The sequence below is a fragment of the Elephantulus edwardii genome, unplaced genomic scaffold (assembly GCF_000299155.1).
Source record: "Elephantulus edwardii isolate Elephantulus edwardi_28Jun2011 unplaced genomic scaffold, EleEdw1.0 scaffold00236, whole genome shotgun sequence".
Classification (NCBI taxonomy): domain Eukaryota; kingdom Metazoa; phylum Chordata; class Mammalia; order Macroscelidea; family Macroscelididae; genus Elephantulus; species Elephantulus edwardii.
In genome coordinates, this window is record NW_006399986.1 from 1,698,657 (window position 1) to 1,718,360 (window position 19,704).

The 19,704-nt window shown below is 46.9% G+C and overlaps 1 protein-coding gene across 1 annotated transcript; it reads left to right on the forward strand.

The window, feature by feature from the left end:
* The first annotated feature begins 8,396 nt into the window (after window positions 1–8,396).
* LOC102854226 (zinc finger protein 343-like) lies at window positions 8,397–19,261 on the forward strand. Its single transcript, XM_006898701.1, has 6 exons — window positions 8,397–8,473; window positions 12,627–12,772; window positions 12,941–12,993; window positions 15,428–15,554; window positions 17,721–18,460; window positions 18,605–19,261. The coding sequence occupies exons 1-6, from the start codon at window positions 8,397–8,399 to the stop codon at window positions 19,259–19,261; spliced, it is 1,800 nt and encodes a 599-aa protein (XP_006898763.1).
* The last annotated feature ends 443 nt before the right edge of the window (window positions 19,262–19,704 follow it).

The following is a 19,704-nucleotide window of genomic DNA, read 5'->3' on the forward strand; positions in this document are numbered from 1 at the left end:
AAATTTAACTAACAAGTTAAAAGTGCATGAGTCAAAAATTGAAAAGCAATAATATTCTGAGTAGAGGTTCTAATAGTGGCACAAATCAAGTTACAGTGGTAAGGTGGTTCCATTGCCATTCTTACTCTAACTTAATTCTTTTTTTTTAATTTAAATTTGTTATTAATTTCAGTGAAAATTTACAGAAGACATTCTGTAAACTTCTGATATGAGACCCTTGTCTGAAACAGTATTGCCAAATGTTTTTTCCCAGTCATTACATTTTCTTGTCATTCCATTTTTTATACTAAGTGAACGAGGAGATTTGCACTCAGGAAATCAGAAGAGGAATTGATTAGGGAAATCCACTGTCAGGGACTTCTTGAGAGTGCTAAAGAGCAATGATGTCAGCCTAGAAACTAAGGTACACCTGATTCATGGCCATGGTCTTCACAATTCCTTGCTATGCATCAGAGAGCTGTGCATCAGAGAGCTGTCCAGGAACCAAGGATAACAGAACAATTGATGCCTTTGAGTTGTGGTGCTGGAGAAGAGTACTGAACATACCATGGACTGCCAAAATAATTAATAGTTAAACCCTGGAGAGGGTGAAACCAAGTTGCTCCTTGAAGGCACAGACTTTGAAGCTCCATCTCACATATTTTGGACACATGGCCAGAAGGGACCAGTCTTTGGAGAAGGACATCATACTTGGAAGGGTGGGAGAATAGCATAGGAGAGGAAGACCCCAGATGAGATGGATTGACACAGTAACTGGGAGGATAGGAGTAGGTGTGTCAGAGTCAGTGAGACTGGCTCAGAATAAGGCAGGGTTTAGAGCTACTGTACATAGGGTCTCTATGAATCGCAGGAGAATTGACAGCACAGAACAACAACAAAGTATTTTGAGCAATCTTTATCAATGTGTGTATGACTTAGAGTGTTAATAAAAGGAAAAGGCTAACTTTCATACCTACTACTTACAGTGGAAAACAGTGTGAGGCTTGCTTGAGAAGTTCATTGCCTGGCCCCCTTGTATTTGTTGATATATTTGTTGTAAATTCTTATGATTTTCACTGCTAACCCAAAGCCCATGACCCCTGGAGGTTTGTATCCCGCAGTGACACCTCAGGAGAGGGACAGCCAGTCTCCTCTCATGCAGTTTCCAGTGGGTCAGTTCCGAATCAGTGGCAGTGTGTTTGAGATGACTAATAATCCTCAGACCCGTTGGTTTTGAGTCCGTTTCACTGATACCAGCCCTACAGGACAGAACTGCCATCATAGGATTGCTAAAAGTTGTGACCGTTGTGGAATCACACAGCCTCATATTTTTCCCCACAGAGCAAGCAGGGGGTTCCAGCAGGGAGACTGCCTGGGACAACTCCTGCTCATATACCCAAAGAAAAGCTACTAGTGTAATCCTAGTGGAAAGATGGGCTTCCTGGTGGGATTTACAAACACCTGTCTTTCCAACTGTACCTGTGCCCTACCCTTCTGTTTGCATCGGCCTGCGTCATCCTGGGGTGGAACTCTCAGCTCTGTCATAGTTCTCCATACAAGTCGCTGTTAGGTCTGTCGACACCTCTCCTCCTCAAGCACTCATTTAAAAAAAATTCAGACTCACTGATGTCCATTTGCTAATATATTTGCCTGTGTGTTTCACATCCACCAGAGGCTTTGCGAGCGAGGGAGGCAATCTCCTCCCATGTCAGAATCCCAGTAGAGGGTCAGCTATGTGTCAGTTTTGACTCGAGGGCCCTGAGAGTAGGTTTAGGTATGTGCCGAAGGTTACCGGGTGGTGCAAACAAGATAGGTTGGTTTCAACCCATCCAGCGGCCCTGCGGAAGAAAGACCTGGCCATCTGCTTTTGTAAATAAGAATCACAGCCTTATGCACACCCATGTTTATCACAGCTTTGTTTACAATAGCAAAAAGTTGGAAGCAACCTAAGTGCCCATCAACAAACGAATGGATAGAGAAGCTGTGGTATATTCACACAATGGAATACTACGCTGCATTGAAAAACAAGGAACTCATGCAATATTATTCAAAATGGGTGACCCTGGAGGACATTGTTGTTGTTGTTGTTATGTGCCGTCGAGTCGCCTGCGACTCATAGCGACCCTATGTACAACAGCCCTAAACTCTGCTCTGTCCTGTGCCAGTCGCACTGTCTACAACACTCCCATCCCAATTATCCCAGTCACTGAATCAATCCACCTCATAGAGGGCCTTCCTCTCCTGCACCGTCCCTCCACCCTCCCAAGCATGATGTCCCTCTCTAAGGACCGGTCTCTCCTCACAACATGTCCAAAGTATGTTAGATGGAGCCTCAGAATCCTTGCCTCCAAGAAGCCACCTGGTTTAACCCTTTCCAGGACAAATCTGTTTGTTTTCCTAGCAGTCCATGGTATTCTCAATACTCTTCTCCAGCATCACAGTTCAAAGGCATCAATTCTCCTTCTATCCTCCCTGGTCATTGTCCAACTCTCTGATGCATAACAAGTGATCGCGAAGACCATGGCGAAGACGTGATCAGGAGCACGTTAGTCTCCAGAGAGACACCACTGCTCTTCAGCACTTTGGAGAGGTCCCTAACAGCAGACTTTCCCATGGCAATGCGCCTTTTAATTTCCTGGCTGCTGGTGCCAAGACTGTTGACTATGGAGCCAAGCAAACTAAAGCTGTGTACAATCTCAATCTCTTCACCATCCATCCTGATGCTGCCAATTGGTCCAGTGGTGAGAATCTTTGTCTTCTTGACATTGAGCCTCAATCCATATTGTAGGCTGCAGTCCTTGACAGTCTGCAGCAGGCGCTTCAGGTGCTCTTCAGTTTCAGCAAGCAGGGTTGTGTCATCTGCATAACGCAGATTGTTGATAAATCGTCCACCAATCTTGACCCCACATTTCTCCTTATAGAGCCCAGCCTCCCAGATAATCTGTTCTGCATATAGGTTGAAAAGGCATGGAGATAGGATGCATCCCTGGCGTACGCCCTTCCCAATTTTGAACCATGCAGTGTTCCCTTGCTCTGTTCTGACGACTGCCTCCTGGTCCAAGTATAAGTTTCGCATTAGAACGATCAAGTGTTCTGGGATTCCCATTCTTCTCAGAGTCAGCCATAGTTTGTTATGATCTACACAGTCAAATGCCTTTGCATAGTCAATGAAACACAGATAGACATTCCTCTGGTATTCCCTGCTTTCAGCCAAGATCCAACCTGGAGGACATTATACTGAGTGAAATAGGGACAAATACTGCATGGTGCCACTGTTGTAGAATGGGTCTGACATCAGGGTTGGGGTAAGACTGAGAAAAAAATGGATAAATTATGTATACTGTATTGAAACAGATGAGAGAAAGAACAGATTAGAGGCAATATATGATTATTATGGTTAGCACAGGAATCCAGAATTAAGGTTGCGTAGAGAAGCGTGCTCGGGGTGGGGGATGGGGGGGAAGGGATGGGGGAATTGTATACCAATGAAGGAAACTTTTTTCTTTTTCTTTTCGGAGAGGGAGCGAACTGATGGGGAGGGGTGGGCAGGGAGAAAAGTGCGGCAATGAATGAATGGAAATCCAAAATCTCTGTAAATGTTTATTAAAATTAATAAAATAAAAATTTTTAAAAAGAATCACACCCTTTAGTTTCCAGTGCAGCTCCTTATAGGCCACCAGAGCTCACTTCAAAGTCCTAAAGAAACAGGAGCCCTTCCCCACACATTTAACCCAACCTAGAAGAGTATTGAATGTATCACGGACTGCCAAGAAAACAAACAGATTCACCCTGGAGAGGGTTAAATCAAGCTACTCATTGGAGGCAAGGATTCTGGGGCTTTGTCTGACATACTTTGGGCATGTTACAAGGAGGGACAGGTCCTTGGAGAAGGACATCATGCTTGGGAGGGTGGAGGGACAGCGCAGGAGGGTAAGACCTCTATGAGATGGATTGATTCAGTGACTGGGGTAATCGGGATGGGTGTGTCAGAGGCGGTGCGATTGGCACAGGATAGAGCAAGGTTTAGGGCTGTTGCACATAGGGTCGCTATGAGTCACAAACAACTCGATGGCATGTAACAACAACAACAAAAATACTCCCTCAGAACCTCCCTTGGGGAAACAGATTTGGAAAACTCAGGCCTATCTCAGTCTCCTCTGTAACTTTGCTACTAGAAAAACTACCATTTTCCCATCAGATAGAGTGGTGGGAAATCTTAGAGGTGGGGGTTGGAACAACAATAACAGAAAAAAGGAGATGTGTTATATAAAGCTGTATAGGAAATGGGCTATGAACTTCGCAAATCTGCCTCAGCAAGAGAAGGGTATTTTTATTTTAATTATTATTTTTTTTTATTGTGTATTATCAAATTGGATCTGACTTGTACAGGAGGAGATAGCCCCTCCTTCTCCAGCAACGCATCTGGTGGATGGATTGGAACAGCGTACTTCTGGGATTGCAGTGCAGCTTCTTGCCACTAGGCCACCAGAGCTCCCTAAGATAAGGTTTTGAGGGAGCATTTTTAGCTAACCTACCAATTCAGGATCTGGGGCGGGAACACATGTTTATTTAGAATTCTTTAGGAAGGAAGGGCAGGGTTATCTTGGAAAAGGTTGTGTTTGTTGCTGTGTGCTGTCAAGTCGACTACAACCTATTGCTCCACAGATCTGAACAGATCCTGCACCATCTTCAGCATCTCTGCTATGCTCAAACCCATTGTTAAAATCACTGTGTCAAAAACAAAAAACAAAACAAAACAAAAATCACTGTGTCAGTGGCCTAGTGGCAAGAAGCTGCACTGCAATCCCAGAGGTGCACGGTTCAAATCCACCAGATGCTCTGCCGGGAAAAGGAGGGACAATCTCCTCCTGTACCAGACAGATCCGATTTGACGGTACACACACACACACACACACACACACACACACACACTAATAATAAAAAATATAAAAAAATATCACTGTGTCAATCCACCTTTCCTTTCCCAACACGATGTCCTTTTCCAAGGAATGCACCCTCCAGACAACATGCCCAAAATATATGGCATGAAGTTTTCACCATCCTGGACTCTGAGGGGCACCTTCGAAAAGGAGAGCGCTGCAAACAGGGGATGCCTACAGCGGACCCCAAGGTGGCACCTGCAGGTTAGGCTTTGTCATCACAGGACGCGCTGGAGGTTTTCCTCCTTCACAGTGGGGGTTAGGGCTTATCACAAGATAGATAGTCACTGTGACTGCCGTGTCTTTTTTTCTTACTTCCTTCATTAGACCACGGAAACAGAAGTTGTTAGTAATGCCAGAGGTCATTTAGAAAGGACACCTAGGGGAGTCTGCCTTGCGAATATACTTTTTTAGGAAACAAAAGGTAGTTTTATTCAGTGCATTAATAGAGAAAAAAAAATAGATCAGCACGGAAATAGAAGAAAGTCTGAGTGTCTGAGCAAATCTAACAGTAGTTCAGTTAAAGTTTCCAAATCACTGAAAAAGTTGTCTTTGCTGAAGGGTCAGAAGGTTCTATCAGCTCCGGAAAAAGAGTGGATCTCGGCTCAGGATCAGTGTGGAGAGGAAACCACCCGAGGACTTGATCTTGATAAGGAAGAATTCCTCAATTATCCTTCTAGGCTAAAATTAAGGACTTGAACCTGCTATTACCTTCGACTCTAAATTTTAATATGTTGTTTGAGGAATGTTAGTTTCAACCTATAACAGTATTTTAAAATCTAGTTTCCCTGTACGTGGCTCCGATATATAATAAATTCGCTTTCCCCCATCCAATCCCGTATGCAAAACTGGTTTTTCAGGCACCAAAAGCTTTGCTTTGCAGGAATACCGGTGGGCTTTTGTAGACAGGGTTGAGCCAGTTTTCCAAGCATGCGCAGTGCCTCCTACTGTGAGCAATGCCTCCTATTGTGATCTAATCACTGGGTGATTTTCTCCAAGGGTCGAAGTGGGTAGGAGTTGGAATGGATGTAATGGTTGGAATGAAGGTGGGGCTGAGGATGTTATCAGCGCCTAAATGAGCTAGGAAATGCGACGTCCTAGAATAAGATACCAGCAACTCCAGAAGCCTTTACAACGGACTCCATCTTAAATATTACATGTGCAATGATTTACAGAAGTCCATGCCCAACGAGCTCTGGTGACCTAGTGGCAAGAAGCTGCACTGCAATCTGAGAGATGAGCGGTTCAAATCCACCAGATGCTCTGCTGGAGAAGGAGGAACAATTTCCTCCTGTACCAGTCAAATCTGATTTGAGGGTACACACACACAAATAATAATAAAAATAAAAAAAGAAGTCCATGCCCACGATAAGATAACAAGCACATGTCCTTTTCCTACCTAAAATTTATTTTTAAAAATTTCCTCCATCACAAGATAAAGGTAAATAATCCAGTAGAAAAATGGGCACAGGATATGAATAGACACTTCCCCAAAGAAGACATTCAGATGGCCAACAAGCACATGAAGAAATGTTCAAAATCCCTAGCTCTAAGAGAGATGCAAATCAAAACAACTATGAGATATCATCTCACCCCAGTAAGAATAGCAAAATTTAACAGAACAGCAAGCAACAAATGCTGGCGAGGTTGTGGGGAAACTGGAACCCTTATTCACCGTTGGTGGGAATGTAAAATGGTGCAGCCACTGTGGAAGGTGGTATGGCGTTTTCTCAAAAAGTTGCAAATGGAGATACCATTTGACCCAGCAATTCCACTACTGGGAATACATCCCAAAGAGACCATAACTGACATCCAAACAGATATATGCAGACCTATGTTTATCGCAGCTCTGTCACAATAGCAAGGAGTTGGAAACAACCCAGGTGCCCATCAACAAACGAATGGGTAGAGAAGCTGTGGTATATTCACACAATGGAATACCACGCTGCATTGAAAAACAAGGAATTCATTCAATAGTATTCAAAATGGGTGAGTCTGGAGGACATTATGCTAAGTGAAATATCTCAGCAGCAAAAGGACAAATATTGCATGGTGCCACTGCTGTAAAATGGGACTGATATCAGGGTGGGGGTAAGACTGAGAAAAACTGGATAAATTGTGTGTACTGCACTGAAACAGATGAGGGACTGAATAATTTAAAGGTGATGTATGATAGGGTATTATGGTTATCACAAGAGTCCACAATTAAGGCTGCATAGTGGAATGTACTTGGGGCGGTGGAAGGAGTGCGGGGGGATTGTGTACCAGGGTGGGAGTCTTTCTTTTACTTTTGAAAGAGAGGAGCGAACTGGGGGGCGGGGGGAGAGGGCTGGGCGGGGAGAGAAGTGCAGCAATGAATGAATGGAAATCCAAATTCTCTGTATGTGTTCATTAAAATTATTAAAAAGATAAAATATTATAAAAAATTTTTCTCGCTGCTCACCTCTCCCCCCAGGTCGCTCTTCTCTTTTGAAAAGAGAAAAATTCTCTCATTGTTATACAATCCCTCCCCCAAGTCCACTCCACTATGCAGCCTTCATTCTGGACTCCTGTCATGACAGTAATACCTAATCATATATCCCTTTTAAACAGTTCTCTCCCTCATCTTTCAATCTCCCTCATGTTTCAATGCAATATACATAATTTATCCGATCTTTCTCGGTCTCACCCCAACCCCGATGTCAGTCCTGTTTTACAACAGTGGCACTATGCAGTATTTATTGTTTTGTGACTGAGATATTTCACCCAGCATAACGTCCTCCAGGGTCACCCATTTTGTGTTAATACTTCATGAGTTCCTTGTTTTTTCACTGCAGTGTAGTATTCCATTGTGTGAATATACCACAGCTTCTCCATCCAATTTTTTGTTGTTGTTGTTGATAGGCACTTAGGTTGTTTCCAACTCTTTGCTATTGTGAACAAAACCGCGATAAACATAGGTGTGCATATATCTGCTTGGGTGGCGGTTATGGTTTCTTTGGGGTATATTCCCAGTAGAGGAACTGCTGGGTCAAATGGTATTTCTATTTGTAACTTTTTGAGAAAGCACCATACAGCTTTCCATAGTGGTTGCATCATTTTACACTCTGTATCTATTATGGAGCTGTCTCTGCATAATCAAGTTTTGCTCCAATAGTACCTCCGTTGGAACGAGTCCCAGCCTGCCAGCCTGCCAGCTGCCAGACCTTTATGCAGTTCAGCAACGGGAAGGTGCATACTGGGCCCTTTACCCTAGGAATTATGGACTAGAACTATTTGCACGTGGCCAAGCAGTCCCCGCCCACCGGGAAACGTCTTGCGTCATCACGCTGGAAGGAGGGGCGGAGGCGGAAGTCGCCTGGGAACTTGCCGAAAAAAGGCTGCTTGGACTTGTGCCGTGGTGGGCAAGCAAGCGAGGCTTCCCTATTAGGGGTTTAGCTACCGATGTGATAAATAAACAAACAGGTATCCTAAGGGGACTGGAGAAGCCGAGCCACCATGGCTGACGTCGGCTACATCCACCGCGTGGGCGAGGAGCGACCCTCGGGTGGGCCAGCGGGGCTGCAGTCCGCGAGGTTTGGGTGGGAGAGTTGCAGGGTGGTTTTCTAACTTAAAGCACGCAGGTCAGGGGGGCTCCTTGGCTCTAAAGAGCCTTTTCCAGCAGGGTAAAGAGGCAGAGGGGAAGTCAGCAGGGTCATGGATCCCCAGCGGGGTCCTGCCAACCCCCCGCGGCGGGATTTGAAGCGTGGTCTCCAAACTTAGGCCCCAAGAGTGTTGCACAGCGGTGTGTTCTCTGCATGGGACAGAGTATCAAAGTCCGGGCTGATTGTTAGGGCCCTCGGCGGGAGCCCCACTCCACCTGGCCGCTTAGCACCTTAGTGTCCTCTTGGTTTAGTTTTAGAGCAGAGGTTGCGGTGGCTCAAGACCCATATTTGTGGAGAGGAAACTGGGTGATACGCAACCTTGAATCCTTGAGTTGCAGGGCACGTCGCGGAGCCCCAGAATCCAGGGTTGGGGCTGGGGTGAAAGTGGCCTGGAATTTCTATTTGGATGGCGGTGGGATTGACCCAGTACAAACATTTCCGCAAGAGAAAAGGTTGTTGCCGTTGTCCATTCCCCGCAGTAATTGCGGAGTGGGGATGGTTCAATCAGGCATATATTCCAATCCTCTGTTGTTAGGGGCTCGGCTTAGGTTGTACATAAACCAAGCGCCATGGCTTCCCTGCTAGGGAGCGTATGTACTTGAGCCTGCAATTCTGAGTTACAGTGAAAACCCCAGAATTTACGTATCAAAGATCCGGTTAACCGAGATGGTGGTATCCGGAAAGATCCGGTTAAACGAGATGGGTGGTGGTTATCTGCTGTCTAGTCAGAACCGGCTCATAGCTGACCCTCCCATGGGTTTTCAGAGGCTTTAAATAATACAGGAGGAGACTGTCCATCTTTCTTTCGCCAAGCTGCTGATGTATTCGAACCACTTGCTTTTGGGGTTGTCAGCGCAAATCCTTACCACTAACCATGCCACCGGAGCTCCTAAGTGCTATGTTGTTTGACACTTCAGCGAACTTTCAGAGGTTGTAATCCCTGAGGAGAACACTGCCCGTTAGTCTTATCATGGAGCAGCTGATGGATTTGAACCTCTTTTTTTTTTTTATAATTTTTATTTATTTATTTATTTTATGTGTGTACCGTCAAATTGCATCTGACTGGTACAGGAGGCGATTGTTCCTCCTTCTTCAGCAGAGCATCTGGTGGATTTGAACCGCGCACCTCTGGGATTGCAGTGCAGTTTCCTGCCACTAGGCCACCAGAGCTCACCATGAACCTCTTTACCTTTGGGTTGACAGCACAATTCCTTACCACTAAGTCACCAGAGCTCCCTAAAATATTTATATACACACACACACACACATATATATATATATATGTGTGTGTGTGTGTGTGTGTGTGTGTATGTATATTTTTGTTGTTGTTAAGTGCCATGGAGTCATAGGTAATAACTCATAGCGACCCTGTGAACGAAAGACCTGGACACTTGTATAACTTTCATCCTTTCTCCAGGTTCATAGAGTTTCTGGAGGCAAGCTATTTTGGAAGTGGATGCCACTCCTGCTTTTATATATATTTATATATATATGATATACGTTGTTGCGATATACATACATGTTGCTGAGATAAACATGTTATTGATATATACATATATGTTGAGATATATATATTGTTGCGATACACATATGTTGAGTTACACATATGTTGTTGAGATAGACATATTGTTGTTGATTGCCATCGAGTGGAGCATGACTCATAGCAATCCTATGAACAAAAGGCCTGATACATCTATAGATATATCAGATATTTTTTACATCCCTCTTGTGTGGCCTCTCCTATGAAGACACAATCTGAGCCTGTTGAATTCAAGAAGGATCTTGTGTCTTATTTTGCCACTGAGCTCTGGCCAGTAGTGTCTCAAGGTAGAATTTTGAAGAGCCTGTGTGTAGTCCAATACTTTACTTTGGCACTTTGGAAAAATAACTTGGGAGATTCCCCACGCAGGCACCAAGCTCTGCTTCCTTGTAGCAGCAAGTTGGAGACATAGCTCTTGGCTTATTTCTTACCTCTGGAGGGTTGCTACTTTTTATTCAAGGGATTCCTGGAGTGGATGTTTTCTTGATAAACTGTAAACAGTTTCATGCTTTTAGTCTGTTCTCCACTGGTAATTAACAAGCCTCGACTTGATTGGCATCCCCTGAGTAATTGGGGATTGGCTGAACACTGGTCGGTGGTGGGGAGGATTTGCTTTATAACTAATATTCTTGTTGTGTACTATTGAGTTGGAACCGACCCATAGCTGACTCTCCAGTGGGTTTTCTTTTCTTTTTTTTTAAATTTTTGTGTGCGTGTACCGTCAAATCAGATCTGACTGGTACAGGAGGAGATTGTCCCTCCTTCCCCGGCAGAGCATCTGGTGGATTCGGACTGTGCGCCTCTGGGATTGTATCCAGTGGGTTTTCAAAGGTAGTTAATTATGCAGGAGGAGAGACTGCCTATCCTTCTACCCTAGAGCAGCTGGTGGATTTGAACTGTGTGTTTTTGGTATTGTAGCGCAGCTTCTTGCCACTAAGCCACTGGAGTTCCTTTGTGATTGATGATGGCCAGGATACTGAAGTGGCTGAAAAGCAGAGGTTTTTGAGACCTCCTATTAGAAGAGAGTGCAAACGGAGTGCTCTTTGGAGGCAAGAATGATGAGGCTTTACGTCACATACATTGGACATGTTGCTTGTTTTTGGTGTGGCACAGGATAGGGCGGGGTTCAGGTCTGTTGCATGGGGTCACTGAGTCGTATTGGACTCGATGGCACCTAACAATAACTGAAAAAGAAGGGTAGTCATGTAAAAAGAAAGCATGTCATGTAAAGAGGAAAGCAAAATGGGAAAACAGGAAAAGTCAGCAAGCAATAAATCAGTTAAGGTTCTGCCTTCCTATTCACCGAGAAGGGCATCTTTGATACAGGGTCAGAGGGTCTATTATGATACTGAAAAGGGAGTGAATATCAGCTATAGATTGCAGGGTGCAGAAGCAAACCACAAAGTGTCCTCAATTGTCCTTGTAGGCTAAAAGGACACTTCCTTTATTTTTTTTAAATTAATTATAGTGAACATTTACAGCGCTTTTGGATTTCCATTCATTTATTGCATTTTTCTCCCTGCCCACCGCTCCCCCTCAGTTTGCTCCTCTCTTTGAAAAGTAAAATTCTTTCATCGGTATACAATCTCCCCCACAAAGTACACTCCACTATGCAACCTTCATTCTGGACTCTTGTCATAACCATAACACCCACTCATATATCGCTTTTAAACTGTTCTCTCCCTCATCATTTTCAATGCAGTATACATAATTTATCCAATTTTTCTCAGTCTTACCCCAACCCTGATGTCAGTCCCATTCTACAACAGTAGCACTATGCAGTATTTTTTTTTGTGACTGAGATATTTCACTCAGCACTTCTTCCTTTTAAATTATTTTTTATAAAGTGTTAGCTTCACCTTATTACAGGGCATTGAAAAGGTTCCTTTCCTGTCACTTTCTTGTCTGGCAGCTGGATCCCGTGACATACACAGAAAGCAAAGTTGGGGTATTACCCTTTCAAGGCCGTCCTGAGCCCTGCAGGCGCTGGTTGAGTTAGGAGTCCTCAGAGTCTAGGGCCACAGGGGCTGAATGCAGCTGGACGCTTGGGCTTGTGCGTGAGCAGCAGAGGGCCACATGCCCTGGTTGGTCTGGAGGGAGAAGGAGGAGCCTTTTACTCAGTATGCACTCGCCTATGTCCTGTCTGTTCTGACTCATGGAGCAGGAACTGCTGTGGGACGTGGAGCCTGACTCTGCAGTGTTAGGGATAAGAAGGATGCAGTAAATTTTGACTGATAAGAGAGCGAGTCAAGGGACAGAGTTGAGGGCCTTTAGGGAAGACACGAATAAAGGTAGAAAATCCAGAGACTCCCTACAGATTGCAGATCTCTGTGGTGGTTCGGTGAGGAGGGTGTCAGAAGCTGGGTCTCTCCTAAGGGGGGCCTGTGTGAACAGTAACATCACATTGACTCTGCATCGCGCAGGTCCTGGATGCACGGAAGGAAGCGAGGTCCTTCCTGGAGTTTGAAGAAACCACCCCAGGCGACAGCAGAAGCGTGTGTGGAGATGACATGACCTCCAGCTGGCCCCGTGGCTGGATTTCAGGGCAGTCAACTGGACCAACCCTCGTGGCTATCACAGCGCCGGATCCTCGTGGCGGGGGAGAGCCTGGGATTGGAAGATTGTGCCTTCAAAGAGCAGGACAGATATGGCGACTGAGGCGAAGTTGACTGAGGAGCGTGAGGCAGATGGTAAGAGCTGTTGAGGGTTAGGAGGCCGTGAGGGACGGGGCACCAAGCTCCAGTTTCAGCTGAAGATCCTCCGGGCACCCCAGCTTTGGTCCACACGTGTGGCTCGGGGAGCAGGGAGTGAGATGGGAGGTCAGCGTTCCCACACCTTTCCTTCTTTCCTCCCCGTAGATCTATTCTCCAAGGTTCCTGACTGGCGCCAAGAAGAGCAGCTCCGAGATCTGGTGAGCTGGGACCCCCTCCCCTGAAGTGGCAGAAGTGCTGCCCATTTCAGAAAATAGCCTAGAATGCTCTTTCTTGGGAAGGGAAGCGGCCACTGGCATTTCAGCATCCCTGCCTTTCTGTCAGGGTCCATATTATGCATTTTTGAAGGGCTTCTGCATTTTCTTTTTCATACTGGAAAATGGACCCAGGATTAGTATTAAAACTCCAGGGAATTAAAACATGAGTAATATTTTTGTTACTTAAAATCAACACTCTTGGAAAACACTCCAACAGCAGCCAGGCAATCAAAGGACAATTTACCTGGGGTAAGTCTGCTCTCAGGGACCTCTCCAGAGTGCTGAAGAGCAATAGTGTCAATCTGGAGACTAAGGTGCGCCTGATCCAGGCTCTGGGTAATTGGGGATTGGCTCTGCGTCAGAAAGCCGGACAGGGACTAGGGATGTTAGGAGGAGAATTGATGCCTTTGAGCGGTGGTGCTGGAGAAGAGTATTAAATGGACTGCGTGGCTATCATTACTGATGTCAGATGGATCCTGGCTGAAAGTAAGGAATACTAGAAGAAAGTCTGATTGTGCTTTATTGACTGTGCAAAGGCGCTTGACTGTGTGGGCCATGACAAGTTGTGGCTGACACTGAGAAGAATGGGAATCCCAGGGCACTTGATGGTGTTCATCAAGAACCTTACCTGGATCAGAAGGCTGTTGTGCGAACAGAGTGTGTGAATGGAGCAGGGGAGCACTGCATGGTTTGGAATTGGGAAGGGAGTGTGTCAGGGTTGTATTCTATATCCATACCTGTTCAGACTGTATGCTGAGCAAATTATCTGAGAAGCCTCGAGTTGCAATACTTAACCATGATTTGGGCAGAATAGTAAGTGACGTATTAAAAAGTGTTAAAAGAAGATAGAAAGAGTATACAGTCACTGTACCAAAAGGAATTGGCTGACAGAAGAATTTTATGAAACAATGTATGAGCAAGAGCCTGTGGTGATAAAGGAAGAAGTCCAAGCTGCTCTGAAAGAATTGGCAAAAAACAAGGCCCCAGGAATTGGCGATATACCAGTTGATATATTTCAACAGATTCTGCCCTGGATGCACTCATCAAGTTGTGCCAAGAAATCTGGCACAAGAAGGGATCCATATTTTTGTTCGCATTCCAAAGAAAGGTGACCTGACAGATTATTAAACAATATCATTAATATCACATGCAAGCAAGATTCTGCTGAAAATTATTCAAAACCAACTAGAGCAGCACATCAACAGAGAACTGCCAGATGTACATGCTGGATTTAGAAGATGCCATGGTACTAGGGATATTACAGCTAACGTTAGATGGATTTTGGCTGAAAGCAGAGAACACTAAAGGAATATATATCTGTGTTTCATTGATTGTGCAAAGATGTTTGTGTGGATCACAACAAATTGTGGCTGACTCTGAGAAGGGTGGGAATGACAGAACACATGATTGTGCTGATGTGAAATTTATTCTTGGACCAGGAGGCAGCTGTCAGAACAGAGCCAGGAAACACTGCATGGTTCAAAATTCAGAAGGGTGTACGCCAGGAATGTGGCCCATCTCCATACCTATGCAGTCTGTATACAGAACTGATTATCTGGGAGGCTGGGCTCTATGAGGAGGAATGTGGCATCAGGATTGGAGGAAGACTCATCAATAACCTGCGTTATGCAGATGACACAACCCTGCTTGCTGAAACTGAAGCACTTGCTACAGAAGGTCAAGGACTGCAGCCTTCAATATGGATTGAAGCTCAACATCAAGAAAACAAAGATTTTCACCACTGGGTTGATTTGATAGGGGGTGAAGAGACTGCGATGGTTAACAGCTTCTGTTTGCTTGGCTTCCTTATCAACACTCTGATACCAGCAGCCAGGAAATCAAAAGACTCATTGGGAAAGTCTGCTATCAGGGACAGCTCCAGAGTACTGAAGAGCAATGACGTCAGTCTGGATACTAAGGTGCACCTGATCCAGGCCATAGTCTTTGCAGTTACATGCTGTGTATCAGAAAACTGGACAGTGACAAGGGGAACAGGCACGGGAGTGACTTCAAGGGGATTCTCCAGCCTGCTCCCAAACCAGACAGCACGACCATGCGGCCTGTGCCCTTGGCTAGCCCATCGTACTGGTAATCCTCCATCATGGACTCTCCTGGTCACTCACATGCGTGCTGCTGCGGTTCTCACAGGTCTCTCTCTGTGTTCTAGAAGGTGTTCTGTGCTTGTGGTGGGGCTTCCCGTGGATTTGATCACAAAGTCCAGAATACAGCACAGTCCAGAGGAACTTCCTGTGGAGAACAATCTTCTCAGCAAAGAATCGCATTAACCACTTCAGATGCAGGTTTTTTTTGGGGGGTCCCCGTTAAACGCTTGTCATTGGGAAAACTGATGGTGGTCGCCTTTGCTTGCTGACTCTAGGAGCCGGTCACCTTCGAGGATGTCACTGTGGGCGTGACCAGGGCAGAGTGGAAGGTCCTGACCTCCGAGCAGAAGAACCTGTACAGAGAGGTGATGGTGGACACGTACCTCAACCTGCTCTCGCTGGGTGAGGCTGCGCCCCCCTTTTCTGTTCCTTCCTTTATCACTGGTCATGTGTTGGCCACCTGCCGGGTGCTCCAGGAGCTTTGGTGGTGCTTGAGCATCCCACTGCCAACCAGAAAGTCAGCTGTTCAAATCTAGCAGCTGGTGATTCCACAGGAGGTGGAGGCTGCAGTAGAGATCTCGAGGTTCGGAGTCGCTGGGGAGCAGTTCTGTCTCTGGAGAGGCTGTGAGTTATAATCCCCTGACTACAAGTCGTTGTCCCAGTTTCCTGAATATCAGAAGGGAGCTCTGGGTGTAGTCCACAGGGAGGTGTTTGGGAGCCTCTTTTATGTTTGTTGTTGTTATGTGCCATCGAGCCGCTTGCAACTCATAGCGACCCTGTGTACAACAGCCCTAAACCCTGCTCTATCCTGTGCCAGTCGCACTGCCTCTGACACACCCATCCCGATTACCCAAGTCACTGAATCAATCCACCTCCTAGAGGGTCTTCTCCTCCTGCGCTGTCCCTCCACCCCACCAAGCATGATGGCCCTCTCCAAGGACTGGTCCCTCCTTGCTGCATATCCAAAGTATATCAGACGAAGCCCCAGAATCCTTGCCTTCAAGGAGCAGCCCTCTCCAGGATGAATCTGTTTTCTTGGCAGTCCATGGTACATTCAATTCTCTTCTCCAGCACCACAGCTCAAAGGCATCAATTCTCCTTCTATCCTAATCATTGTCCAACTCTCTGATGCACAAGTGATTGCAAAGACCATAGAGTAAATTGTGGTTTCCTAACAATATCCCATTGTGGAATCTCAAATGTTAACAGCTCTAGAGAACCAGACATAATAGCTGCTAGAATGATTTATTCTTAATTTTTTTTTAAATTCATACTTAATATATTTTATTATTTTTGTGTGAGTGTACCATCAAATCAGATCTGACTGGTGCTGGAGGAGATTGTCCCTCCTTCCCTGGCAGAGCATCTGGTGGATTTGAACCGTGCACCTCTGGGATTGTAGTTGCAGCTCCTTACCACTAGGCCACCAGAGCTCCCCTATTTTTAATTTTTATTATTTTGTGTGTGTGTGTGTACCATTGAATTGGATCTGACTGGTACACAGAAGGAGATTACCCCGCCTGGTGGATTCGAACTGCATACCTCTGGGATTGCAGTGCAGCTTCTTGCCACTAGGCCACCAGAACTCCCTTAGAATGATTTCTTTTAAATGTCTCTCAATCTCTTTTTTATGTAATAAGTCACAAAGGACCCTTCCACAGAGGTCATAGAACTGGTATTTCTAGGTAGTAGCAAGGTGTTTTGAGTGGTTGCTATGAGGTGCTGTTGCATCGCCTGTGCCTCACAGCAGCCCTTGAACAGTGGCCTGAACCCTGCCTGCCCTGTGCCATCCTCCTGGTCTCTGATTCACTCGGGCCCATTGTTAACAGTTGCCGTTTCCGTCCATCTTTACATATCAGTGTGACTTGGGAAGTGAATTTCTCTTAAAGCGTCTATCAGGCAGAAGCAGCGTCTGGAGCTTCCTTGAGCAGCTTCTAGTCTGACTGACATGCTGAAAAGGCTTTAGTGTGGTCTGTCATCCTCAAACATTGCAGCCACTTCATTCAGTTAGGGCCCTGGGGGTTTCTCCGCCCATAAATCTTAATGGACTCTGACGGCCACACACTTTCCCCACAGAGTGGTTGTTGCATTCAAACCACTGGCATTTTTTGGTAAACTGTTGAGTGCTTTAAGCATTGCATCACCAAAGTTCCTCCTATAACAGTGATAGTTGTTGTGTACCAGAAAGTCAGCACTGACCCATAGCTGATTTTTAGAGGCAGTTAATTGCATGGGAGGAGATTGCCTACCCTTTCCTGCAGAGCAGCTTGGTGGCCTCGAACTGTGTGCCTTTGGGATTGCGACGCAGCTTCTTGCCACTAGGCCACCAGAGCTCCGCTGCAAATGGTAAAAATGGAATATCAACGAATTAGTGGTGTGAGAGCTACTGTGTTGTGCAGGTGCAGTCATGGGGTACTCATAAGCTGCTTCTGACCCCGTGGCTACAGAGTGGCCGTGAAGCGCTTAATCATGCCCATCAGAGGCGAGAGGCTGCCTGTCTCAAGAGACGGAGGACAGTCCAGGCAAACCCCGTCCCGGCCGTTCTAATGGAAAACTTTCTCTCTCCAGCAGAAGCAAAGCCAGGCTTCCACTCCTGTCGCCTCTGCCTTCTGTCTTTCTGCTGTCGGAGGTTCCTGGGCCAGCACGTACTGGAGACCTTCCCAGGCCTGGGCTCAGATCATCACTTCCACCCGGGGGTTCCGGTCCTCAGGCAGAAGCTGCAGGAGGAGCGGGATTCCAGGGAGAGCTGCTGGAGTGGGAACTCTGACGATGAGGAGAGTGAAGTCTCCACACCCGGGTGTAAGGGAACAGGAACGGGAGTGACTTCAAAGGGCTTCTCTAGCCCTCTCCCAAATCAGACAGCACGCCCTGGAGAAGGCCATGCAGCCCCAATGGAAGGGGACCAAGGCTGGACGGCATTAGGAACCCCAAGGTTTGGCACCTCAGATGGTGACCTGAAATTAAGCCTCACCGTGAAGCCCGCAGCCCACGTCAAGGAGAAGGCCTTTGTGTGTAGCGAGTGTGGCCAGAGCTTTTACTGCAAGTCAAGTCTCATCAAACACCAGTGGACACACCCAGGGGAGAGGGTTTACATGTGCCTGGAATGCAAGCAAGCCTTTATGGAGGAGGCAGACCTCCTCGCACACCAGAAGACGCACTCGCTGGAGCAGAAGTCGTATGGGTGCAAATGCTGCGGGCGCCTCTTCACCCAGCGGGCCTCCCTGTCCAGGCACCAGCGCATCCACTCGGGGGAGAAGCCTTTCAAGTGCAGGGACTGCGGGCGCACCTTTGCCTGGAAGTCCAACTTGGTGAGGCATCAGGGGACGCACGTGGCAGGGTGGCTATACAAGTGCGACGAGTGCGGGGAAAGATTCGCAGAGAGGGGCCCCTTCCTCACGCACCAGAAGGCACACGCAGCCCAGGGCTCTCCCGTGTTCCTCAGGCGCGAGCAGGACGGCGGGAAAGCCCACCTCGTCATGTACCAGAGGACATACTCGGCGGACAAAGTGTACATGTGCCTGCAGTGTGAGCGGGGCTACACGCAGAAGACCCAGCTCATCAGACACCAGCGGTCCCACAGCAGCGGGAAGCCGTACGCGTGCAGGACGTGCGGCCAGGGCTTCTCCCGCAAGTCCTCGGTCATCCGGCATCAGAAGACGCACTCAGGGGAGAGGCCTTTCCAGTGCGCGCAGTGCGGCCGGCGCTTTACCTGGAAGTCGGCCCTGGTTAAACACCAGAGTACACACTCCACGGAGAAGCCGTACGCGTGCAGGGAGTGCGGTCGAGGCTTCAGGCAGAAGGTGGCCCTGCTCACGCACCAGAAGATGCACTTGGGTGAGAAGCTGTACGTGTGCATGGAGTGTGGGCGGGGCTTCACCTGGAACTCCAGCTTCCGGACGCACCAGAGGACACACTGGGGCGAGAAGCCTTTTGTGTGCCTGGAGTGCGGTCGGGGCTATACCTCCAAGTCAGAGTTCCAGCTGCACCAGTCGACACACACAGGAGAAGCCACACGCTTGCAGGAAACGTGTGCAAAGTTTTCTCCTGAAGATTCATCTCAGCACAAGTCAGAGGACACGGCCGGGGGCAAGGCCTTACATGGCCCTTAGTGTGACCTCTCAAGAGTACTGAAGAGCAACGACCTCAGACTGGAGACTTAGGTGCGCCTGATCCAGGCTATAGTCTTCACAATTGCGTGCTATGCATCAGAGAGTTGGACAGTGAATAGGGTTGACAGAAAGAGAATTGATGCCTTTGAGCTGTGGCACTGGAAAAGAGTGTTGAATACACCGTGGACTGCTAGGAGAACAAACAGGTTTGTCCTGGAGAGGGTGAAGCCGGAATGCTCCTTGGAGTCAAGGATTCTGAAGCTTCTTCTGACATACTTTGGGCATGTTGCAAGGAGGAACTGGTCCTTGGAGAGTGACATCATGTTTGGCAGAGTGGAGGGGTGGCGAAGGAGAGGAAGACCTTCGATGAGTTGGATCGATTCTGTGACTGGAGTGGTGGGAAAAAGTGCGTTTGTGATGGCTAGGTTGGCACAGGATAGAAC